General features: G+C 39.6%; 3 protein-coding genes across 3 annotated transcripts in view; 2 read left to right on the top strand and 1 right to left on the bottom strand.

Moving 5' to 3' along the window:
- Positions 1-124: 124 nt before the first annotated feature.
- ppk20 (pickpocket 20) lies at positions 125-2,385 on the top strand. The gene is made up of 8 exons (XM_070997021.1): positions 125-317; positions 395-460; positions 493-1,145; positions 1,201-1,501; positions 1,641-1,688; positions 1,741-1,885; positions 1,943-2,049; positions 2,099-2,385. Exons 1-8 carry the CDS (start codon positions 158-160, stop codon positions 2,368-2,370), a joined length of 1,752 nt encoding a protein of 583 aa, XP_070853122.1. The 5' UTR covers positions 125-157; the 3' UTR covers positions 2,371-2,385.
- ppk21 (pickpocket 21) lies at positions 2,308-4,954 on the bottom strand. Its single transcript, XM_070997016.1, has 7 exons — positions 4,365-4,954; positions 3,648-4,182; positions 3,187-3,589; positions 3,057-3,113; positions 2,852-2,987; positions 2,661-2,773; positions 2,308-2,597 (listed from the first exon to the last, which is right to left on the bottom strand). Exons 1-7 carry the CDS (start codon positions 4,580-4,582, stop codon positions 2,392-2,394), a joined length of 1,668 nt encoding a protein of 555 aa, XP_070853117.1. The 5' UTR covers positions 4,583-4,954; the 3' UTR covers positions 2,308-2,391.
- Positions 4,955-10,877: 5,923 nt separating this feature from the next.
- Dop1R2 (dopamine receptor 2) overlaps positions 10,878-26,433 on the top strand; it is a 31,262-nt gene continuing 15,706 nt past the window's right edge. Inside the window, exon 1 of the mRNA XM_036818540.3 lies at positions 10,878-11,253. The gene's annotated coding sequence lies outside the window, so the exon portion shown is untranslated. The remainder of the gene's footprint in view (positions 11,254-26,433) is intronic.

Here is a 26,433-nt window from a genome sequence, read left to right as displayed (position 1 = left end):
CTACTCAATTACAAAGCTTGTGAGCCATAATGGATGGCCTAGCCGGTAAAACTTTGCCCGCTGCAATTACAAGTCAACTGGCCATTGGGACTGTGGCCATAAAAGGGTTCCCCAAAGTCCGGCGAAAAGCTCAGTGATTGAGTGACTCGGTTTCAGAATGGCTAAGGGAACTAAATCGGTGAAGGCAACTAGTTGCAGTGGCAGTGACAAGTGCCTCGGGGATTTGCTGAGGGTCCATTTTCGAAGCTATTGCGAAAAGTCAACGATTCACTGCGTTCGCTATCTGTACGATCCACAGTTGCACAATGTGGAGAGGTGTGTTTAGGGATCTAAAACTGAAATTGGGATTACAAAACATTGCAAACAAGGATATTTTATTATTATTATTATATACTTAGTATCTTCCCTTTATTTTTATACTATAATATTTTTAAAATATTTTTAAAATATTTTTTTAAATATATTATGTATTTATAATCTCCACCTGCAGACTCATCTGGTGCGCTTTGCTCATCATCAGCGTGGCCCTCTCCTGCTTCTTTTACCTTCTACTCTCCGAGCGTTTTGTATCCCAGAAGCTACAGACAGTGGTCCATGATCCACAGTACCCAGTTTTTCTGGTACATTTTCCGGCCGTAGGAATTTGTACGGATAATCGAGTAAATTGGAGCAAACTAGAGGCGGCAAAGAAGCAGTTCCTCCCAGCAAATTCCAGCGTGGAGCTTGTGGAGAGCTTCACCGTCTTGGTTTCCCGAATGGAAACCCTTCGTTTCGGTAGTTTTCTGGCCAATAATGCTCAACTGGAGGACGACAATCTGGACCAAGTTGGTTTTGTTAACCTAACCGAATTGGCCATGTTTCTGACCCTTCAATGCAAGGACATCCTGGTCACGGATTCCTGCCTGTGGCGCAGTTCCTCTTTCAATTGTTGCGATTACTTTGTGATGGAGAAAACAGAGTTCGGATTTTGTTTGGTTTTCAATTCAGAGATTTCTCCACTTTCGAAGGCAATCCGACAGAAGGAGGGCTTTAACTTTTATCCCAGGCATAATGCCAAGGCGGGGCAGAGTACAGGATTGAATTTTGATTTACTTCTAAACGAGAGCTTCAAGCGACCCAACTCTCAGGCTAATGATAATGTTTATGTTAGTATAAGTATATACATTTAATTAAAGAGATTTACATTTATTCCGTTCTTAGGTAATGATAAAAAAGCCTGATCAATTGAACAGTGTGCTCTATTCAATGACCCAAAACACCGAGACCTATGTGACCGTACGTCCGGAACTTACTTGGACGGATGATACCACTAGAAGTATTCCGCCGGAGCGGAGGAACTGTCTTTTTGCGGACGAGCAGAGTGAGTTGGATTCCCGTGATGCGGCCAAGAAATTTGGCAAACCCTTTCAGCTCACCAACTGCCTGAACAGATGCCATGAATCCTACTTGGTTCAGCTCTGCAACTGCTCTCTACCCATTTTTTTCTTATACAACAAGAGGGGTAAGTTTCATGTCCACTAAAGGATTTTATTATCGTTCAGTTTGGGCTAGATTAAAATATTTTAATACGTTTAGTCTTTAAGTAATTTTATTTTTAATTTTTCTTATACTTATAATATTAACTGCATATTTTCTTACAGTTAAAGAATGCACTGCAGGCAGCCTGCGCTGCTTAGCTCGTCACAATGGTGAGAGTGATTTAAAAACATTAATTCTGGAAATTATAGCATTTCGCTGCAGACATTTTCAGCTACGATAAGCGACGGGACGAGGATGCCCTTTTCAGTGCCACAAAACCCGGGATGACCTGTTCCTGTTTGGTGAACTGCTACCTGCTGGATTATTATACGTCCACGACCACACTGCCTTTGTCAGCCAATAAACTGTAGAGTTAATGTAATCTTTCTTGGTTTATTCAGATATCTAAAACTATTCCTTGCAGACCCAAGGACCCACAACAGAAGCTCTTCAAGGTGGATGTGCACTATCAAGTGGAAACTATACCCCTATACCGCACTAGTTTGGAGTTTTCCATTATTGATTTGATAGGTGAGATATATCAGATGGTATTTCATATATCAAAAAATTATTCTTGCAGCCAATCTGGGCGGAATCTTTGGCCTTTGCTTGGGTGCTTCTATGGTCAGTGCCTTCGAATTGGTTTACTATCTGACTGTGGGCCTTGCCATGCATCTGTATGACAACAAATACTATGTGGCTTTGAACAAACGACTGCGATTCAAGTGGCAAAAATTTAAGAGCTATCTAAAAAACGATGTCAATCCCTTAGCGGAGATTCCTGCAAACCAAAAGGACAATAGAGAAGGTAAATTGAGGCATCCCTTTAACCATAGAAAAAATGTTTGGTAAACAAATTGTTTGATTCAGATTTTATTTATTAAAAGTTTTACGTATGTTTTTAACTGGTGTTATTTTTCTCTGGCCAAATGGTAGGGTCATAATGGGAGGTTCGGGTTTATTAATTTTTCTCTTGTCATAAATGTACATATAAAGACCAATAGAGAAGTAGTAGGCCAACTCAACGGCGCTTAGTAAAGAGGCGCCCAGAAAAAGCCCAACTATACCACCAAAACTAGCTGAAAGGATAAAAACACATTTTAGGATAAGTTTAAGTTTAAGAGATAAAGTTCTTAACTAACCCAGCAGTTCCACAAAGGTAAATCTCATGACGGTTTGATATTGAACAAGCCAACCAGACTGATAGAAAATATCAATACGCATTGTACCCGCCTCAGTATCGGTCTCATTGTTACTTAATAAAGGTTTTAAAATTTTTCGGGAAAATTAGAATGAATATCTAACACAAGTATTATCTTTAAGTCTTACTTACTCCAGTGGGGTAGTGGTATAAACCCGATCAAAAATAAGCTGAGTGCAACTGGAAAAGCAGTCACAAATCATGCTTTCGTTAAAAAGATTTTTTACATAATCGTTCTCCTCTGGATGGCGTTCAATGCTGAAGATTACTGTACATAAGAAAAAATGGTAATAAAACAATTTAAAAATATAAAATTATACTCGTTAAAAAAACTCACGCCTGTGGTCGTACAAGCACTTAAAGTCCGAAGCTTTGCATATTGTAAAGTTATTTTACATTATTCTCGCATCCTAGTAGTAAAAAATTAAAAAATTTGTATTACAAAATATGGTACCTAGACTCACCATTTTCGTTGAAGGGGAAAAATATTGAGGGTGAGCAATTGCAGAGTTTGAGGACATGTTCCTGATGGCATTTGGTCCGGCAGTTACCCACCCAGTACTCGAAGCCCCGCAGGTTTTTGTAGAGCGGACTGTCGGTTTCATCACCAAATATACATTTTCTAACTTCCGGAGGGACAGACCGGGCCCGTTCATTAGTGACAGTATAACGTGGTGTTATGCTGACCCTGGTATGTGACTCATGGGGCACATGGCGTATCACATCACTCCACTGTTGCGGCTGCTTGATCATTACATTTATGCCCCGTTTTCCAGGACGGATGAGGGACCTATTGAGCCTCACGAAAACATCCAGGCCAGTTCCTTCGCCATACTGCGCTGTGCGAAGGGGATAGTATTGGTCCTCCTTCTTCACTTGGTTATACAAATATTTAGTATTTTAGTTAAAAGAGTTTTGTCTAACTTACTGCTCTTTTTCGCGATACTTGACTAATCTCCGCGTTGAAGACGAAACATAAGCCAGACTCCGTGAACTGCTGCTCAAATATCTCGCAGCAGTTGACTGGATTTTCCCGCCATCGGCAGATTTTAAACAGATCTTGACATTGATACTGGATGTACTTATAGACTTCGCGAAGGTTTAGAGAATCTAACATGTGTAGATTACTAGTCAGAGTTTCATTTGTGAAGAAACTCGACATTTCGTTTATCCGAGCCAAATGAGGATCGCCTGCTGCTGTGAAGAACTTAATAAAGAGGTCCTTTTCGGCGGCAGACACATTGGCACCCAGGAAATGCTCAACTGCTCCGTTCTCAAGAAGTTTCCAATTGAGTCGGTTTCTTGAACAGAGGCCAATCGAGGGAAATGGCACTCGAAAAATAGGAAGCATGGTGTTCCTAATGGTGGTCTGTATGCGCACCGATTGATAAACTTCGCTCAGTTCCACGTAAACCAAAATGGCACCAATGCTGGTGGTTATCAGAATCAGCAGCCATATAAACCTGTTCTCACAAAAAAGGACATTTTATTTAAAATTTGGAAAACTATAAATATCTTAAGGGAAGATTAAAGTTTTAAAATATATTGCATATTAATACTCCTATAAAACCACCATGTGTATATTAAAGCACTTATCATTTTGGTTTCTTGATAATATATTTTATAGCAATTACTTAAATCTTACCTCTCGAATTTCTTCATCTTGGGTTCGGCCAGATATCGTATGCCATGTACAGAGGATTCTTTTGCGTAATCCTTGAGATACGGCAGAAAGAAACGCCAAAGTCTCCCCAACCGACTCCTAGTCTTGGGATCCTGCTGCGTCTGGATGAGTCCTGATTTCCCCCCGAAATCCCTATAAAGTGGCTTACGTGGCCTTGGAATTTCCAGAGGATAAAACATTTCTTTAGTTTAGGGCAATAAAGAATGTAGATGCTCTTCGCTCGACGGGTGCCAAGAAATTGGACATTCAAATTTAAGTTAGGCGCGGAGGAAAGCCTCCGCAGCATTGAACTCAATCAAAAAGCAATTATTCGAAATGGCCAAGAGGGTGGCTCTGGATCCCGACTGGTCCTCCTGGTTCTCCTGCCCCGCCGAAGCTTAAATCACGCACACAATTAACACTTGAAGGGGGCAGTGCGGGTGGCAGGACACAAAGTGGACGAGGACGCGCAAGTTGTTTACTCAACTCGATTCAGGATGGCAGGACATCGGGATGGGGAATGGCGCAAGTCACTGTCCATTGGCAGCGTAATCCTCCGTTGGCTCCACTGTTTGTTCGTTCATTAAACGGAGCAGCGTCTACACTCAAAAAAACTATTTTTCATAAATTTGAAAAACCATTTTTTTAAATTTTCTTGAAGTTTATTGGAATTTCTGGTACTAAAATAACACAAATAATAGTAAAATAATAGAATTGAAAACTAAATTTCAGTTATAACATAACATTTTTATCATAGTTTTTGTTTTGGCATTATCTTAAGTTAAAGAAATCTTTTGTTTTATAATAGAACACCATTTTGTAATATTGTTGAAATTTAGAAAAATTTTATTTAGCATTCCATAGACTTCGACCTGTTTTTCCCAGTGTAGGAGACAACGACTGGTAGTTGGAGGAGTCTGTGATACTTTTTATTGAGTGCTGGTCTGGTCAAAAGGAAAAGTTGGGGAAGATGTCGGACATTTTTGTCAAGCTTTCAGTCGTTTGTCTGTCGTCCCGAATTGTTTTGTGTAAACAAGTAAAAATATTTTCGATTTATCATTGCGTGCATTCCCCGTCCTTGTCAACTGTCTCCTTCGATTGCCGGGATCTCGATGGCTTGGTTGCGTGATTTATTTGGCTAACAAACTATGCCCAAGTTTCTGATTTGATTTTCTGGAGTCTTGTGTCTAACGCCAGGGATTAAAGTCGACTTAGGGCTAAGCGGATGATGGTGTCTCGCCTTAAGTTGGCTATGCAACAGTGCTGCCAGCAGCAAATTCTTAAAACCAGGAAAGTCTAATTGATATTCTGTATAATATCTGATCTAAGTTAAGCTATGACTTAAACATAAATATACATTTGACTAATTGATTTTATTGAACTTACGAAAATGGGACTCACTATTAAAAATATTATATACTTATTCACTATATTTAAGGACCTTTTCAATCCTATCCGGAAAAAGGGCAAAAAGACATCACTACCCTGCTTCTACTCCTGATTACACCCCACAAGGACCCATGGAAACGCACTCGAACACACGTTGAAGCCTGCTAATCCTGGCATTATGGACAACCCGAATGGTCGCCAATTAGCGTTGTGTCAATCACACATCGAGTCTCTTTGCTGGGAATCTGAATGCCAATTGATTTGCGCGCTCGTTCTCCATTTTTCGGTGATGCTCGGGGGTTTCAGGTGGTTTTCCAAACCGCTTAGGGGGAAATGACAAAATTTCAAAATTTTCACATTGATTGATGACCATTGATTCTGGTACATCACTGTTGGCCTAGAGGGATTGATTTATGTGGCCTGATTTGACACACAAATTAGGAACTCACTATTTGGTTGCTCTGCCTTTTAACTAGTTCATTGATTTTATTTCGGAAGTAAATTGAGTTTGATTTATTTCTTAAAAAGCCGTTTTCATTCTGAATCAAACTGCTTCTGGAAAAGTTTGCTGTTGTATTTTAGCTCATCAATTTCAGTCATCCACTTGCCATCGCCCCAAGCTAAACTGTCTAAAACTGAACTCATGGTTCGTGACTTTGAACTCTGAAAGGTAAGTTGAAACTCTTTCGATTCGCCTGATTAAATCGCCTGAGGTCGTAAAATAAAACCACCATCGCACTTCATTATAAACAGTGCTCAGGAAACACTGGCAAACCCAAATCTCCTGACGAGTAGTTATAAATAAAATTCAAGAACACACCCACACATGACACACTAAATCGACTCCCGACCAGACGTTAATGACTTCCGCTTTCGCCAGTAACTTTCAGCCACACTTTCACTTTAACTTTCTGTCCCTGCGCGTGTGCAACAATTTTGTATCCTCGTCGTCATCAACATCATCGTCGTCATCATCATCATCATCTTGTTCCCTTGGCAGGGTTCAAGTTCATGTGGCCTATTAAGCACAGACACCCTGGATAGGATGGCAAAAAGTTAAGGCAATTCCGAATCAGAGGAGTTTCGTGGGGCAGGCCACCCCGTTCAAAATTCAATCTCACTTTTATGAGCCAACAGAAACGTGACGAGGCACCGACTGTCACCGTCGCCGTGGAGTGACAGGATCAAGGAGCAGAATGGGGAGCAGGATGAGGAGCAGGATGTGGAAAAGGAAAGGGAGATGGAGCGAACACTGAATGTTGCCAACTGCCAGTTAGACTGTCAAGTGTCTGGCAAAATGCCATTTAAATATGCAAATTCGTTTTAAAAGCGAACTTTAACTCGTTCGCTGCCACGCTAATTTGCATGTTTCGCGGCTGGGCTTTTGTCTTTGCCTTTGTCCTTCTCCAAAATGCTCAAAACTGCTCCGTAATTGCGTTTATCTTTTGATGACTAAATCCTAGAAGACGAAAGTCTGGGACCCATCACTTCCGGTCGCTAAGCTGCCATAAACATGCCCAGTAACGCGTGTTAATTATTTAATAATATAAAGGGATTACAAGCCATGAGCCCAAACCGCCATTTGCCATTTTGCCTGATTGATGGGCCAACATTTACCCCTCCTTATATCCCCATTTGCCCATTTCCCCATGGAGCAAAGATTTACCATCGATGGGGCTGTCAAACGGCCAAGGCTGTTGACTTGTTTGGCCAACGGAAAAGGTGTTTTGTTTATATCCACGCCAGGATAAAAGGCATCCCGGCAAGGACTTCGTCGTTCTGAGAGCAGCGCTTGTCGCTCGCAAGTAATTTGAATAATTTTCTGAAGAAGTGCAAAATTTGCATATGAAATCTGCAATCTCGCATGCTGAAAAGGGGGTGGCCGGAGTTTTTCCACACATTTGCAGCGGCAGCTGCATTGACTCAGACGCATTCAGGCAGCAGGAAGTTCGTTTTGCTCCTGATTCTGGTCCTTCGGTGGTGCAGATAAAGAAAAACAATAGAAGAGTTTTTTAATCAGTGCTTTTCAGGCCAATACAAAAAATCATTTTAACGCTGTAAAAGGCATTTCTTATACTTTTAAATCCTGTGCTTGAAGATTTCTTTACTATTTAACCAAGAACACTAATATTTTATTATCTTTTTTGTTACAATATACTAATGCATAACATTTCATTGATAAGATCTTCTATTGTTTCCGCAAATATTGTAATTAGATAATGCAGTATATATTAAAAACCCCCATTTTATTGAGTTTTTAGTTACATTATTTTTAAAGGTATATTGTAATAAATTTGTTATATTATTCAGCAATTTAATTTTTAACAGCATAGTGATAATAATAGTATTTTAACGATATGAATTTGCCATAATATCATGTTTCTATGATAAGATTTTGTCTTGTTTCCGTGTTTTTTCTTAATTTAATAATTTTAAAAACATTTTTTGGGATCTTTCATGAAAAATAGTTAAGATGTAGGTTGTATTAATATAATAATATTAATATGTATTTTTATTTTTAAGAGCATAGTATTAATACAAAGTATTTATCATTGTGTGGTATGTGTGTGTTCCTCTACTTGTTCTAAATTTAATTTCTAAAAATATTTTTTTTTAATCTGAGTTTGCCATAACAGTACCCATAATTTTCTCCCAGTGTCATAGGGATTTGGCGGGCAGGCGGAGGCGAGAAGATGCTTTTAACTTGTCTATGCAAATGCAAATGTTTGTACGCAATCGAGGAATAAACAAATGTGCTCTCTGTGAAAATGTGTGCATGTGCGTTTGCCCTTGTCGAGTTGTTGTTGTTGGCTTCGGAAAAAAGTTGCTGTGAGAAAACCCGATGTGAGTTATGGGCGGAAGAAAATTAAGAAAACTTCTTATAATTGATGTCATGCATTTTTAATCTCATTCCAGGCGGCCTGCCATTTGCATTTTCCTATTTTACGTTATGTTTCGGTTCGCAGCACAAAATTTATGAACATATATATTAGAACACTTGCTGGGGGACAGGATAACACTTAAGCTCTCAATTAAAACACTTTGCCGGGTGCTCAACTCGCTTCAGTTGGGCAGTTCTCAAATGTAAACACTCGCATTATGGCTTTCTTCACAATTTTAATTACTTCTCGCAGACAGAATTCCTTAATTTGGTGCTCTTCACACATCCTGAACGTGGGCGAAATAATAAAAACGGTCTTTACACATGCAAAATGCAATAAATGAGAGGAGAATGCACTGTGGCAGGCATCAAGTACCAAAGGCCGGGCTGCCAGGCAGCCAGGATACTGGGCTGCCAGGACACCCCGGATATCCTCGTGTGCCCCTAGAAAATATAGGTACGTGTGCCAGGGGAGCTCGCACAATTTAAGCTCTGAGTATTTAATTTGAAAGTTTGCTTAACAACTTTTTAAATACCTAATGTGCCAAACTGGTAGACAAGTATTTCATGTGCCACATTTTTCACAAAAATGTTTCAGTGTGCAAAATGCGGAAGGGGAGCGCTAACAAGGATCACACAAATATTTGGATTGACGAAGGAAAGTTAATATTAAATAAAAGATTTGTAGGGGAAAAGGTAAATGAAGTTCTGATTATACTACTTACAAGTTATAAGTACTTTGGATTTTTGAATTATTTCCAGGATGAGTTTTTGTACAAAAAAAACCACAATTGAATAAGAGCTAATAATTAAGTAAACATTTGTTTTACAACATAGGATGCCTAGTTTTGTATTTATTAAGGAATAAGCAACTATTTTTTTAATGAATCATATAATTTATTATTAATTGTGATTAGTATTAGATATATTTTTAGTATTGTATTATTTTGTTAAAGTTTTCTGAACCGCTCCTGGTAAAAATGAATATATATGATATATTATTAATTGCCATTAGTATTAGTAGTAGTATTAGTATTAAGTAGTATTTTGTTACAGTTTTCTGAACCGCTCCTGGTAAAAACTGTTCTACCATACACAGGACGTAAACCGTATAACACTCCAGCGTCTGCGCGTAGTTGGCCAAGAATTTTGGCGCCAAGCGAACAGCTGGCCAAAACGCCGGGCTTTGGACCCCTTTCCGAGAACCGAAATGCTCTTCCGAAGGAGCGGCCCGCAAAAGTGTGCTACGATATCCTGGCAGTTGCAACAAATGGGTGGGTATGTGTGCGTGTGTATCTGTGTGTGTGGGTCGGCTGCTGCTGCCTCCCAGCGAACCGTCAATGGTAGCTTCTTGCAGGCAGAGCTGCCATCATCGTCCTCGTGTGTTATCCTGCTCGTCACTCCACTGGGGCCGAAGCGAAGTCCTGGCCCGAGCTGTTTCCTCGTCACTCCCGTGCTGTGAGCCTTCGTGGCAGGTCCTGGCCGCGCGTTTTCCTCCGATTTCGGCCGCTTTCAGTCGCTTTCAGTGGCGTTCTGGTCGCGCTGCTCTTTGGTCCGCCAATTGCCCAAAATCGAGGCATTTTTGTGAATGAATTTCGCGAGCGAACTAAGCGAGTGAATGAATGAACACGGAGTTGTCCGCGTTTACAGAGTGATTAAATCAAATAGTGAAAAATAAAATTACTTTAATACAATAAAATGGTACACAATAAATAAAAAATCTAAAATATTTATGGAGTGATCAAAATGTGTTAAAAAACATATTTCCTTTAAATTTAAAAGACTTGCAATTTTTTAATAACGCTTTTCAATGTGAAAAATTTTTCTGTTTAAAATTTTTGACTTGCATTTTAAAAGCTCACAAAACTTATGAGCCTGGGCTAATTTTTACAAAGAATAAAATTGTATTTTAAATATTGTTTAATATTTTTGGGATAATAATTATATGTTTTTTCCGCTGTAATGTTCAGTAGTATAGTTGAGTATAAAGTAATTAGAAAAAATAACATTCGGTGTTAGATATTAAAATCTTTAAAAAAAGTTGGCAGCTACTACTTAAAGTTCTTTTTAAAATTCATTGTTCTTATGTGAAATCAAAAATAATTTCCTACAACTTATTAACATCTACCAATTAACGAAAAATATAATATAAAGTGCTTAAAAGCAAAATATTTAATATTGGATTGCAGTACTTAAAAAGAGATAAACACATATTGAACGGAAAAAATTGAAAGACTTTTTAAGAAAGATACTTAAAAGCTAGTGGCCGACCGGAATCTGCCAAATGGAATCAGCTGCAGTAAACGAGTTAACGGAATGCGGTCCTCCTTTTCAGGATCGGCTTGTGCGGTTGTATCCTTGGTGCCGTTTTGCAACCATACCGCCTTCGTTAAGTGATTAATCATGCTCGTATATTTTCCAAGTGAAATTCAATTTGGACCGCAACGTCAGTGCAAGAACCACAACAGCCGTCGAGGCGACAGCAAAATATAAGAAATAAAAAAATAGAGCCCCGGAAAATTCGAAGGACATTCGCGTGGAGAAATTGTGGCTTCGATATAAAGGATACAGAGGAGGCGGCAGGAGGAACTGCATCCGTCGGTGAGTTGAGTTTGGGCCATCATCGCCGTAAATTCTTGGCAACTGAGTTGCAGCTCTAAAGCCAAAGGAGTTTAAACGGCAGGACGAATCCCATTGGGCTGGCAATCCAATAAACTTGGCTAAAATCGAAACTGGTTTGGGTAAAAAGTTCTTCAAATATCCCTTTTATTTATTTGGCTCTTTATTTGTGCTGGGCAAATTAGTTGTCCTTTTTCGGACATTACAAACAAGCCGCAAAAACAAAAACACACAGCCCCATACACAAGGATATGAAAACAGGACCTTTTTCTCAGCGGGAAATAATTTCAGCCTCGAGCGATATTCTTTTTAGTTTGGTAATTTAAATGTAAAGCAGGGGGGAAATCAGGGCGAAACATTTTGGTTAATCATACGCCATGTCGTCCCGAGGCAGCAGAGCCTTAAGCAGTCCGCCTGCTTTGCATAAATTAGTAAGTTTTTACTTTGGTGTTCTTACTTTCTTGGGGGAGCCAGAGCAAAAGCAAGGGAAAATAATCAGGATATAAGAGGCATCCAAAGTGCTAGTTGTCCTGGCTGCTCCTGCCATATAAATCAATTTTAATTTAATCGCTTTATCGCTCTAATAAATCATGCCGCTTATGAGGATGCGGATGCGGATGCTTATGCCGCCATAGCCCCGTTTGTTGTTAACAATAAAGCGGAGAGGTGCTGACAAAACAAAATTTAAATATCAAGTTGAGCCGGCGCCAAAGACGACGGCTGATGATGGTGACAACGGGAAACAAAGGAAAAAACTTTCTTCATTAAAATTTTTAATGACTTTCCCTCTATTTGCGCAAGGTAATGAAAGTCAACAGCGTCACTATGTCGCTGTGTACATAAATATTTAACAGAATTCGCTTCTTTTTTGGCCGATGCAAATTCTATTCCAAAGAGTCTTTTGTTTTTTTTTCCTTTTTTTCTGTGTGCACCCAACTATTTGCGTAATTTTATATCCAGCTCTCGGTTTTTGCCATAGTTCGAGTTTGTTTTGATTGCCCTTCTGCCGATTGGCTTTTTTTTTAGCCCAGACATTTAATTACATTACGGTCGATTAAGGCGCAACAAAACCATAACACATGTATCGCAAATACCACATCACAAAAAGTCGAGCACATCCTGACATAAAAGTGAATTCCACTGAACTAAAGCAGACATCCTGGTTAATTAAGCGGCTCATTCTTGTGCAAATTCCACAGGCCTTTGTTTTCCTATTGATTTTATAATTAAGACGAATTCCAGGCAATTAAATCAATTTGCCCAACCCACGACCACCTAGCCCAATATCCCATGACCTGTCTTATAGCCGGGGTCTTAGCCATAGCACCTGAAGGTCCTGTCTTCACACTAATAGATTAGCAATTAAATGCCACACACCATTAACGGGTAATAATACGCCGAGCTCGAAGGATTCGCTTTCTCAGGCAATCTGTGAGGCATTATAATGTGTGTGTGCTGTTGTTTATGACACGCCCCCTGCCAAGTACCGCCCCCTGGTATATCTGTATCTACATTACGCATAATGACAATACCGCCCAGCCACCCACTACACACAAACACACGTTGAAGTTGATAGCTCGCTAAACTATTTATTTGCATATAAATATTTCAGCGAGAAGCACAGGAGACCAGATCCAAACACACAGTTGTTTGTGCACAGCTGCGGTCAAATTAATAGCAGCCTGCAGCTAAATGTTGGCATATTGCATTCGGCAAGACAATTTTATAATGGTTTTATGGATCAATATATTTATTTGGCAAATATTTGCTCATCAACATTTTGAGGTGGAAAAACAATTGAATAAACTGTTCTGTATTTGAGCTGAAATCACGCATGTATTGTATTTGCCAGCTTAAAAAGCCAAATTATTAATGAAATAAATACAGATTTTGGTTTTCTCAAATTAATAACACTTTAGATTTTTAGATATGTATTTTTATTTTTGGCAAATATTTGCTAATAAACATTTTGAGGGGGATTTAAACTTGGGTAAGCAGAGATGTCTTGTATTCGCTAGCTTAAAAAGTCAATTTATTAATGGAATTTCTAAAGATTTTTGTATATTTCAAAGAAATAATACTTTAAAATTAAAATTCATAGACATTTATGGTGGTTTTATTAATTATATTTGACAAACATTTACTCATCAACATTACGATGTGGATAAGAAATGGAAGGAACTTATTTTAGCCAGTTAAAAAAATGTTATGGTGAAATTCAAAAATGCTAACATTTTAAAATAAAAGTATACTTTTTATTTATCTCAGCATTTACTTTTAAGCAGTTCTATAATATGTACCGCTACAGTGAAAAACTGCGTGCATGTAAGGGCACTTGTGTGTTGGCAGAAGGAAATGGAAAATCCTCTTTCCCCATTTTCCCCAAGAACACTCACCCAGGTACTTGTGCCTCCGCTGGTTCCAGTCGACTTTTCTCCTCTTTGTAATTGAAATAGTTTGTGAATTGGATATTTATGGTAGAGCGTGTGTGTTGTAGGCTAAAAATGCTTTCGATAACACAAAGGGAAATCCATTTGCCACAGCGGAATGGTTTAGCCACACTCACAAGCACTCAGTATTGAACTTAAAGCCAAGTCTGGAAAATTCTGATATCCTTACGAGCACATGGATGAACCTCTCCAGCTGCAACTTAATTGAATTCTCCGTAACGCAATTAAAATGTAGTGAAAATAGAGTTAAGCCCTTAAGTTTTACAAAGTATTTTGCTGAATTTCAGCTTGGTCAGTGTGGGTCCGAAATGTTGTTGGCGCTTAAAGCTTAAATAATTATATTATATTACAAAAAAAGGGCAGCTCAAATTTAAGCTGCTTTAAGGCAATAAGATGAGTGTTCAATAGCAAACTTCTATGGATACTTACTTACTTTTCAATAAAGATACTTGAAGAAAGTGGTTTGCTGAAAAAGTTAAGACTGTCAATATATTTCAAGGAATTAAATAGTTTAAAAGTGTTTTCCTTCAACTTGCAGTAGTTCATCTTAAGTTCTAAGGAAATTCGTGTTATAGAAGTTCCACTGTAGCATTAAGAAACACCTGAAGTGATACCCCTCATTCATTGTGGATATTTTTGGTGCGTCAAATGCAAAAAGCATTGCGATTTATTTGTGCCGCATTCCTTGATTGTTTCGCTTTTACTTGGCCACCACCACACATGCAAACAATGACACAGGACAAAGGACAAAGGACAACATTGTATGCACAGCACAACACAACGCAACACTCCACAACACAAACACGGCACAAACACAGACAAATCCGCTTTCAGTTTTGTTTGCTTAGTGTCGGCGAAACCAAAAATCCCCGATAAACGTCGACGGAATGTCAGGTGGAATAATTTGGCATTTGCGGAGGGAGATGCAAAAATATGGATGGGGGAAATGGGTGTTACATTTATGTAGATTTACGCTTTACTGACATTGACAGCAGTCAACATTTTTCGGGGCTACGCATCGGCGGATCCTTTGCCATATTTAAGTACTTACATCATGTGCATTACATTTTATGGCTGTGTGGGTAATAAACCAGCAAGTGCAATTACCACAAGAGCAACAACGCAAGCGGCAAGCGGCAATTTGCAACATTGTTTTTAAGGGGGGCGGTTCGGGTGTGGGGGCACTTAAATAGTTTTACACATTAGCGGCACTCCAAAGTTGACTGGCCACCAAAATAGCAGCAGTACCAGCATTTTCAAGGCCGTGGTTTACTATTAACAGATTTTTAAATTATTTTTTCCTAAAATTTTTGTATATTTTTAACGAATATTTTTGATTGCTTTAATTTTAAACTATTTGCTAACAATATTCCAGCAAGCAAGTCCTTAGAAATTCTTAATAATTTTATTTAAAGATATTTCTGTACAACCATTGATTGATAGCTCAATTTGAAAAATAAAACTTATAATTGATTTTGTATCTATCGAAATTTCTTTCAACCAATTTATTTTGTAGCATCAAAAATGGAATAAATTTTATCAGTTAGTTGTACTGGTTAAATATGGAAAATAAAGTTAGCTTTAATGGGATTATTAAATCTCATGATGGCTTAAAAGGAGTTGAAATTTGAAATATATCAACTGTCATATTAACAAATGAAGTATGTTAATTATTTAGGCAATCACAGATCATAGCTAATTCCCTATAAGGACTTTATTAAAGTGAATGGCCCAATTAGGCGTGGCTTTAAGCTCCTTCTCAACCGAATGTGGAATCCCTTACATGGCCCACATATGTATGAATGCTGTTAGCAACGCCCCTGAAACCATGCAATGCCAAACATTCGAAAAGTTTTGCACTGCCCGCAGCACATTAATCTTGAGCTTGTTTGGATATTTCACTTGCACACACACACATCCTGTGGTGACCCCGCCCCGTGCGTGAGTATTTGGATTCGCAAAGGTCACCGCTTTTTTCAACGCTTTGTTGGCTTGGCGACTTGGCCGCCCGTCTCAATGGCGGCGCACTTGTAACACTAATGAAAATTCCAAATTCCAATGAGCTGTCAGCCGCCGCACAGCGACGTCAGCGTCAATGTCCTTGGCACACTGCCAGTAAATTGGGTCCGAGTGGTCATAATTTCAGATGCACCACGCCCCTTAAACGACCGCCTCTTTTTGGGCCGGAGAAATGTAACAGAATGCAACGAACTTGAAATTCCACACAAAATCTACAAAATGCCACTGACGGCTGTTTGTTCAATCAGTACAGTGGGAGAAAAGGTGTGTCCTTTCAATGGTTTCTTAAAACCGTTTTTGAAGTCTTGAATATTAATGTTAAATTCAATATAAATTATTTTAGTTCTGAATTCATTAATTGCAGACAATTCTTGGTAAATAATATATTAAAAGTATGTATCCTTATTATATTATGCGAAGAATACGAATTTAAAACAGACTTGCAAAATAATACTTATGTGTACAGTAAGTTCTCTATCTGGTTCATAAAATTCTATATATATTATTTATCAATTTTCAATATCAATCCCCAAACTTAAAAACAAATTTTGTATGGTAGCATTTAAGATTACCTAGAAAATGTTTTGAATATCCCTGCCAAGTACTGGTAACTTTTTACTTTTATATTCGTTTTACTGAATACATTAGTAGTCCATATGATTAAATATCTTGACTTTTGCAGAATGAGTTTAAAGTGTAACTTTCTCTTTTGTTCGAGTGTGTGCTTAAAGTATTGTCTTGGATTGCAGTCGGCACACGAGTGTGTGTGTGTGTGCGTATCCTAGGCTGGTGTGTATAGATGTGAGTATCTGTGTGGGGGCGTGAGTAAGCCTGTGATGGCACTTTACGAATTGCTTTGGCGTATGTGGGCTAAAGGGTCGTTTTGTTAATAACTTATGACAGGCTACCAGTTGGGGTCCGAGGCAAGGCTCACCTGGCCAAAAGAGTGTGTGTGAGGTGCTGTTGTTGTGGTCGCCTGACCAACCGGGGGATGATTAATGTAGCAGCTGGACGACTTGGGCACTTGGCCAAAAAGGATTGAGGCTTGGGAAATTGATGGGACGTCGGCCGGTGAGGCTTCAAGGTAAGCCAGGCAAAAATCAGGCATTCTCCGTAGAGATACAAGGGAATGTGATCCGGCAAATAATCGTATATCAGTGTGCTAATGAAGAACGAAGGCTGGCTGGTGTGTTTTCTTTCAAGCCCGAGTTCAATGGAATACCGGAGCTCTTTCAGCCATCAAATGGGTTCCCATTATTTTGCCGCCTCATTGGCAAATTCCCCAAGGACTTTGCTGTTCATTTTCATTCCGTACAGCCGACGAGAAGATCTACAAGTCCCCGTCATTTACTTAACTAATTCCCAACACGTGCTGTCACTTAGAATTGGCCGTTCTCTCCAATTTTCGGTGGGCCCCCGAAAAACTTTTGGTTTTCCACGAACTGCTGGAGCCCTGCAATTTTCAGGCGCGTCAGTTCAATTGGTCTAATTGACTTTTTCTTTTTGCCGTCTCTCGCAGAAACTTTTCGACGCCCACCCAACAGCAGAAGAATTAACAGGCAATAATCGATGGAGTGCCCTGTTTTTTGCCAAATCCAATCCACCCACTCTCTATTTTTTCTTTGCCCTGGAAATTATGCCACAAATTTGAAATGCCACATGGAAAAAGGCTCCTGTTGGTTGGGTGGTTTTTTGGGTGATTCAGTGGATTTCGCCCGAGGGTGGGACGCTCGGCGACAACGAAATTAAACGAAAATCGTAATAAATTGCAAAAAATTTACGAAAATTGGCTCCGCTAGGGACGAAACACTTTACAACAGCCAGCGACGGGCAATGGAAACTTTCTGAATTGAAAAATTGAAAATAATGAATGGCACGCACACATACACAGTCCCAAATACACAGATTCAGCACGCACACACACAAAGAAACAGAGGCAGAGTGGCAAAAACACTGGAAGAAAATTTATATAAGTAAAATATTTGAACTTACAATGTTTAATAATATAAAATATGTTTTTTCTTACGATGAAGTAATTTCAAATATGCAGTTCACAACTAAGTTTTATTTTACCATTTTAAAAGGTTAAATTTGAGATACTTTTAGAATTATAAATCTATAAAGATTTGACTTACTGATGTATCTTAGGATAGTTCATGCCACCTTAACACTGTTAAAAAGTTCCAAATTTGTTTTTTTAATTTTTAAATTTTTTAAAAATATTTTTCTCGCTGTGTACATTCAGATTCAGGCGGCCGCTAAGCGCAAAACGCTCAAAATTACAGCAACAAATAAAATTTGCAGTAAACTGCGTGCTTGACACGCCTCCCTCCCCCTGCCACGCCCCCTCCTCCGCCCATTAGGCGCCGTGGGCGATGCGACAGATTTGAATGACAATTCGCCGGTGGCAGCCGTAGGATGATAGGATGAGATCCTGTCCCCCAGTTGGGCCCAGGCTTGGGTCTTTCCTCGGCGCCTGATGAGTGTGGATGAATGTAGACGCATGTTTTCCTGGTAGCATTACGAGGCGGAAAACCAGGGGGATTGGGTGGTAGCTTGGCAAAGTTGGGCCACGTGGGCGCGAGCCACGCTCAGGTATTTAAATTCATTTTCATTTCATGCCAAGGATAGACATCTCGCATTTGGCCTCTTTACGCAAAAAGGGGCCAAGTGGTAGAGCGGGGAATTCGCGGAGGGGGCTTATGAAAATGATGTTCTCTTGCAAATTATTACACCAAAATTAAAATAATATTTCTCATGATTGCAAATAGCTCAGCCAAGCAGATTTTATGCCATACCCCCCCCCCCCCCCCACGGTGTTTGTTTTGTTTTTCTTGGCCGCACCACCATAAATATATATACTTATTTATATTTCTAATTTTCACCTTTTTGTTTGGTTTTACCTCCAGCTTTTTGGGCTCTCTCGTCGTGTTGTGTTTTTTGTGCAGCGTTAGCTCAGTTGGATTTTAATACCCAGACTTTTTGTGGGCCTGCTCTACCTTTTTTTTTTTATTATTTTCGCCTTAATAAACTGCCTGAGTTGGCAGAAAAAGAGATGGCTAAGGAATATTGCCGGTGACTATGAGCAATTTTCATTTTATTTCGCCGCCGAACGAAATGAGAAATGCTGAAAAGCGTGGAGGTTGGGGTTTTTCGGGGGTCAGGTGACTTCGACGCTTTCCCTAACTAATTATCTCGAAATTAGTTTTTCGAAGCGCAGTCTCAAGATCCACCATATAGTATATAGAGTGTGTGCCATATCCCAGCCATCCGCCAACTTCCTCGACTTCCGTGCCACCAAGATTGCCATTTAATGTTAATTTTGCGACTTAATTAGCCATAAAATCTGTGCCCTGCCCTCTCACGAAGCAGGGGAAACTTAATCAGCTGCAGGAAAATGTGTGTTGCATGACTGCCAAGCGGATCTTAACCCACTTTGAAGTACTATTCCAGCATGCTAATGTGCAGTTGATTAGAATGTCACTCCAGAGTTGCCCACATGCACTACTGTTCGGCCAAGATGCCCCGATTAAACTGGAAACTGGCACAAGCACGATAAGCCACCAGGCCAAGAGATTTCCAGCAAAATGGCCAAGGCCTCCGGCTGTCTTGTGAAATAGTAAAATATGGTAAATCCGACCAAGTGCATTATGTGCCGACAGGACTTGCGTGCTCAGTGGCCGCAGCTAGAGCCCCAGCATGACATTTATTGTGTAAATCATGTTGGTAAAACTACACTAGAAATACAAATTAAATATGGGTTATTAGATTTTTTACGAAAAAATAGTAATATATAAAAGTACTGAGTAGCCAAGTAAAAGTTTTATACAAATTCTGGGACAACCAATACTTATTATAAAATTAATTAACATTAAACGTCTTTGAATAATAAGAAATCTTTGAGAACTATCAGTTAAGCACATGTACATATATGTTCATTATTTTCTACTCAAGGTCTTTGGTATTCACAATACTACTTAACCATCTTAACCAGAACTTCATGTTACAATATTTATATAATATATAAGAAGAATTTTTTCTCAGTACCCTGAAATAGAAAATTGATATACCAACGCACTCCCCCTCGCAGATATGGCTGGCAAATTATTCGTAGAAAATTGTTTTTTCCCGACAGCCAGCAAATCAAAATTGATACGAGCCCCCTAATAAAACTATAAGTGGCCGTTTTGCGTGGCCATTAGGAGCAGTCGATAAATGGTGATATTGGGAGGGACAAAAGAAAAGAGAAAGTGAAAGAAAAGTAATGTAGTCGCAGTCATTGTCTTTCTATATTCATCTGCCCCGGGCAACTCCTTGTGTCCTTTGTCTTTGTCGCTTTCGCCTTCGTCCTTATCTGCTTTCCAGCAGTCAATATTTCAGCTCGTCTTTGACAGGACCGCTGATGAATTCGCTTTCACTCATCCTTGGAGGCGCTGGCCACGCCCCCTAACGACGTGACTTTTGGCATCTTGTTATTATATCGAAATTATCCGGGCTGCAACTGAAATTGTTTCACAGTCACACGTGCCGAGGCCATTTGGGAGTTTTTCGAGGGACAGTGGGGAGCTGTGGAGCCAATTTGGATACTTTCCGGCCAAAAATATATCGAGAAATTGAATAAAATAATGTTTCGGAATTTACTAGCTATTTAAGAAGTGGCAACAGATTTTGAATAATCGGAAATAATGTACTTAAATGTTAAAATGATATAATAATATAGTATAATAATATAATTATTATTATAAGGTCTTCTTTAAGAAATCTTAAGAATGATTTTCTTAAGATATATTTTCTTTCATTAAAATAAAATTCAAGGTATTTCAGAAATGTATTAGAATTATAGATGGTTAATAAAAGTTGGATACTGGTCAGCTAAAATATTTTTTCAATGATATGATGGGTTAAATATTGACATTATTATATGATATTATACTAAAAAGAATTATATGAAAGTACTGTTATTTGTTAGGCTCTTTTAAAGCATTCTTAGCTTTTTCTCCATTAAAGTAAAGAACTTGGGTCTAAAACTTATCCACCAACACTGTTGGGAACTCCGATGCGGATTCGGTTTCATTATTGGAACTGGAAATTGGGGATGCGGTCGGCGTGTGCGGACGATTTGTAATTTGCTCATGTTTGCTCGAGGATCCGCTGACAGAGTTCTTTATGTTATTATCATATTAGGCAGCGCCGGCACATACATATATCTTGCGGTCATGTGACTGGAATTCATTGCCGGCGCGAATCGCCCCCGAAAATTATGCAAAACCCATTAAGTTTTGGTAATCGGAAGGGATAATCCCAACGCCGGATTCCCACACCCATTTCCCATTTCCCCTTATTTCACCATTCATTCATGTGATGTGATACATTTTTAATTTATGGCCCCATGGCTTTTAGGAGAGCGATGCTTATCGAGCCGCCTCATTCGGCATGTGAAGAGCTGCGTCAAAGGGAAACTTTGGGCGCCGCTAATAAAACTCATGCCAACTCATCAAAAACTAACTTTAAATATGTCCTCTGGGTCCCAATGAAACGAGTGCGTGCGTGCGTCCTGAGACGATGAAATGAAAGTGAACCTATATCCCGGCAGTCAGTGGAGCAGAAGTTGAGAGGGTTCCTATTTCCAGATGGAGTTCGTTAGTTTTCCGCTTTTCCGGGGAAAAAAACGGGAAAGGCAAACAGAATACGAGAGCGGCGGAAAACTCACTGAAAGCCCGTAAACATTTCATCTGCCGACTGCAACAAATTAATCATAATCCGTATGCGATGAACCCGAAAACTCAGGTCGCTGGGGTGGGCCTTATGGGCGAGGTATTGATTTCGAATTATGCAAATATTTGGTCAAATGATTCGCTCATGTGTGCTCAGCTCGACAGCTCACGAGATTTGGATTAGTTGGCGTTTTTTTTTTGCTCGGATGACGTCAGGTTGGTTTTTAGCTGAATTCTTCACATTTCGCTTTGCATTCCGCGGCTGACATGGTTGTCAGGACTGCCAGGACACTCCGTGTGTTCGCCGCATGTCCGCTGGGTAACTTGATTTGTCAGGAAAAAAGGACGGAGGACGAGGGCGGAAGTCGGAAATCGCAGGGGGAAAACTTTAAACGAAATTGGTCATCAGGGGGCTTGTTTCGCAAATCGAAATAACTGGCATTTCAGCATGACATTTGAACTCAAAGGGAGATCTGTTATATATATCATTTTGAAGATACCTTTTTACAAGGGTGTTTCTTAACAAAAACTACTAAATATTTAATCTTTAAATTCTTAATAATAAATGGAGTGTAAATAATACACTTGCTGTCTGATTTTTCCCTGTGCACCCAGAGATCCCAGGTCCTGACCCACTTCCAATTTGTGACAATATTTAATTATTAATCACGACACACTGGGGAGCAAAGGGTGGCAGGATGCTGATGGCTCTGAACCGGAGGGGACCACATGTCGCATGAGCAATATGCCACTTAAAGTAATGCCCGATGCTCGATTGGCTCACTGACAGCAGGCAGACGTTGGCATAAGTAACATCGCTGCCTCCAGCCAATATATATCCTGAATGTCCTGAATGTTGTCGTTGTCATTCACCTTGTTGTTTGGCGAAGAGTTCGCTGTAGTTGTCGTATTTGTCCTTGCCGCTTGTCGTCCTGTCCAATCATTATTCATTGCGTGACAAGCGCGTTAAATGTGTCTCTGGCCCGGAGCGTGTGTGAGTGCGCCGGAGTTGGCAATAACTTTTAACATGCCAAAGGTATTTCCGCAACAATAACAGCCGAGAAAGGAAGAGGATCCCACACTCGAAGAATCTCCAGGCCTGGGCAATAAAATAAAGCCGATCGAAATTTGTTTGGTAAGCATTTTAGTGGTCAACAGAACACGAAAATGCTTAGTGAATATAATGATGTTATGACTAAAAAGCATTCTTTTGTAAATTAAGTGAACGTCAAGTGGTATTGTAGCCATATTTTGTATATTACGTATACGTCTAGTGGTACCACTAATTACATTTTGAATTTAACAGAATAAAATTAAAGTATATTAAAGTGGTTATAGGGATATTTCAATATTAAAGCTCAATTATATTTTAAATATTACTCGATGGATAATAGTTATCCTCTTTTTGGATAAAATTCTCATGAAATGGCCCTGTTTTTTTTGGTGTTTAAGTCATTTTGTATTTTTCCAGTGCAGAATGAAAAGGATAATTTTTGTGTTTTCCCTGCCGACGCTTTTAGTTCGGGGTGCCAATCCTGAGGGCCAGAGTTTGGGCTGTCGATTCCGTCTCACGAGCTGTCTGTGCGAGCCGCAAATTAATGCCAGCCATTATCACGGAATCCACTTTCGTGCCCACCAACCCGCCATCCTTATTCGTCCTTGATTGCCTCGAATAGCGAACAAAAAACTCTGTATATACTATGTATACTCTATGTATTCGAAAAACAAAAGAACCCCCTGCCCGGCTTTTCGTTTGATTTCTGTTTGCCCCAGCTAGATTCCTTGCGTGCCATGACACTCTGCCACCGGTGTAAATATTTGTGACATAATTAAGCAGCCCAGGCACCGAGGGGAACCGGGTTCTTCTGGGTTCTGGGTTCAGGGTTCTCCAGATATAGAAGGCATTATCAAATCGGGGGGCCCACAAGTTGCAAAGCCGAAAATAAAGCAAACATCGGCGCTTTGAATGGCAGAGCGCTTTCGCCACGCGCGTGATTAAATTTCATTTGTGGACCCAACCAAAACGGAACCCAACTGACTCAATGAATCCTTAGTCCTTAACTCGCCGTATTTACCGTCGTTTTAGTGCCTCGCCTCGCTCGGGTTAGTCGGAAAAGCGGCGCTTTCCCCCCGATTTTCCCACTGCTTTTCCCCGTGCGTGTGTTTGACTTGGATTCGCATTAAGATTGTCAAAGATTTGGACGCCAGTGGGGAGCCACTCGAACGGTTCACTTTGTTTCGCTTGGTTTACCCACCTGACAAAAAAAGAAAAAGAAAACAAAAACCGAAAATCCCCGAAAACGCCAAAAACGCTCGGGGAGCAATTTGGAAGATTTTAGGCGGCGATTTATCGCTCAGCTCCTGAGTGGGTGCCACCGATACTTTGGGACCCGAGATAGCAGTCTATCCAGCTCACCATCGAGTTAATTTGAATACGAGGGCTTCGAAAAAAGAAAAGGTTGTTCAATGTCACGGGGGCTTTGCTCGTCTATTTGCCATGCGATTCCAATTCAGCGATAGTGCAGGGAATTAATGGATGTTTGGATCCCAATACTAAACTCAGTGCCACCTACATTATATGCACATGTCACTGCTCGACGGCCTCCTCTTATCGACATGATATAACAATGACAGCGGCACTAATAAATTCTGGCATTAGGCCTCTTTTTCGATGGGGGCGTGGCTCTCAAAGTCGGGCATATCACTTGACATCAGGGGAGTGCTTCATGGGGCCGTAAAAATTGTGTTGCCTACTTAGAGGGGCAGCCCTAGCAACTACAGGAATCCACCGGAAATAGAGGCAAACTTCTTTTGTAAAGCAAATAAGCTATTTATTAAGCTAAGAGTTTTACAAAAAAAGTATTGTTTTGATAGAGAATACTTTAATACTTAATAATAATGTATTTCAGTTCGGCAAAAAATTTAATACCTACATTTTTTGTATTAATTTCAAGTTTATATATTGCTATGAAGAATATTTAAGTATGACTAAAGTGTTTTTCAGTTCCAAAAAAATGTAATCCCTATATTTTATATTTTAATTAAATTTGTATAGTTTGTTAAAGTGCATTGCAAGTTAAGAACCCTAAACACAATATCAACGCAATTTTAAAAATATAAAAATCTTGAAACTTCTTCCAGTAAATTGAATTATATGTAGGTGCTAAACAAAAAAGTTTCTGAGCCCCGAAAAAAATTCAATTTGAAAAAGTTCAAGGCCAAGAAGTTGGACTGTAGTGGTTGTTGTCCCCCCAGATTTCCCATTTCCCTAAGCTTTTTGGGTGCCAGTTGGCTGGCAATTTCAATAAACACATCGACTCGTCTCGCAAGTTTTAATAATTCCATGGGCAACAATGCGACATGGAAAATCGCTTCATATAATTACGGTTCGCATAAAAATTCAACAAATGGCCGGCGGCTGGCTTTTTATTGAATGTCTGCCGAACGGGAATTGCCTATTCGGTTTTCTTGACTTCAATTTAAATTCAAAGACTGTTATTGCAGCTGTCACAGAAACAGCAATAGAAACAGAAACCGAGATACATGCCAAACATTTGGCCATTTGTCCATGAGAGCCAGCAACGATTTTCTGTGGCTGAATCTAAAATGTTATGTTGTGATTTGTCGTGATTCGGTGCTGCATTTCGAATCAATTTCAATTGTGTGGCGTAGACGATACGCCATTGCAGGGAATTAATTTTTGGGGCCAGCAATAGAGGACCCTATGGTCCTCGAAATTGAAATACTCTGTACTGTGGGTTCTTATGAAATTCATGTTGGAAATTAACAACTAACTGAATTTTCGCAATCATGCTGGGCACGATTTTCCCGACCGCTTTTCCTGGAAATCTCTCGCCGGCTATACCCGCATATAAATGCGGGCCAGGCATTTGCTTAACTTTCATGAGGCCATTCAATGACTTAACCATTTCCATCCCGCTGCCCTTTTGCAGCCACGCACGCACACCAGTTAGCCGCCTGAAAACTGAAAAGGGTCAAAAGGTTTTTCACACATATACAAATTGCTGCCCTGGTCGAAATCATTTTGCATAGAGGCCAGACTTGGCTTTCGTCCAGCTTTGGCCAGCTTTTAGCAGCAACCTTAAAGGTTTCCTCAATTAAATTTCTCGGCCCAGACACAAAAAATAAAGAGAAAACCCCTGAAAGCTGCAGGGCACCGCCCACTTGTTCATATGAATTTCTTCTACACGGAGAAAATAAAAAGTGTTTCAAATGCTTTTATGAAAGTTTAATATTGGTTTTGATATTATACATGCCCTTGTTTGTTCTTATGTTAACTATAAGCTATTTTTTAAACATATATTATTACATTAAACTCCTTTTTCTCGTCCTCAAGTAGGTTTTAAATCTAGAAACAGTATCGCACGTTTTAGCTTAAAATATATCTCAAGTTTATGCTCTATGTTCGATTTTCGTTCTCCATGGTAGCCAAAAGCTAGATTTCAAACAAAGAGATTGAATTGAATTTATTGTTTAAGACCTACTTTGACTTTAACATGAGGATGAGAAAACATTCCATAAATTTATAGGATTTAAGGAAAAATATTGGTCATATGCGCAGAACTAGGTGTCAATTGCTGTTTTTAAAGATTAAAAATAAACGAAATTCATCTTTTCATAAGAAGCACTTTTTTATAGTCCCAAATAATTTTGTTGTATTTTTTCTCCCAGTGCACACATATTTTTCGTGTTTCTCATTTGGTTGCCCTGTTTTTATGCCAGCTCCCTGGCCCCATGCTCGCATTTTGACTTACTGCACATCAACAGCCTCATCAGGCGGTCGAGTAAGTGAAAAAAATGTTTGCTTTTTTAGCCGAGGCCAGTGAGAAATGTGCCAGGAAATTGTGCTAAGCAGCTGAACAAAAAACGCAGGCAAGACGCTGCTTCTGCTTCTGCTGTTTCAGCCGTTTCTGCAATGTGGCTAAGGAAAACATAAACCATAAACGTGTCAGGTTGGG

This window comes from Drosophila suzukii, chromosome 3, assembly GCF_043229965.1.
Source record: "Drosophila suzukii chromosome 3, CBGP_Dsuzu_IsoJpt1.0, whole genome shotgun sequence".
Classification (NCBI taxonomy): Eukaryota; Metazoa; Arthropoda; class Insecta; order Diptera; family Drosophilidae; genus Drosophila; species Drosophila suzukii.
Note: the sequence above shows the minus strand (reverse complement) of the source record. Positions and strands in the feature narration are given on the sequence as shown.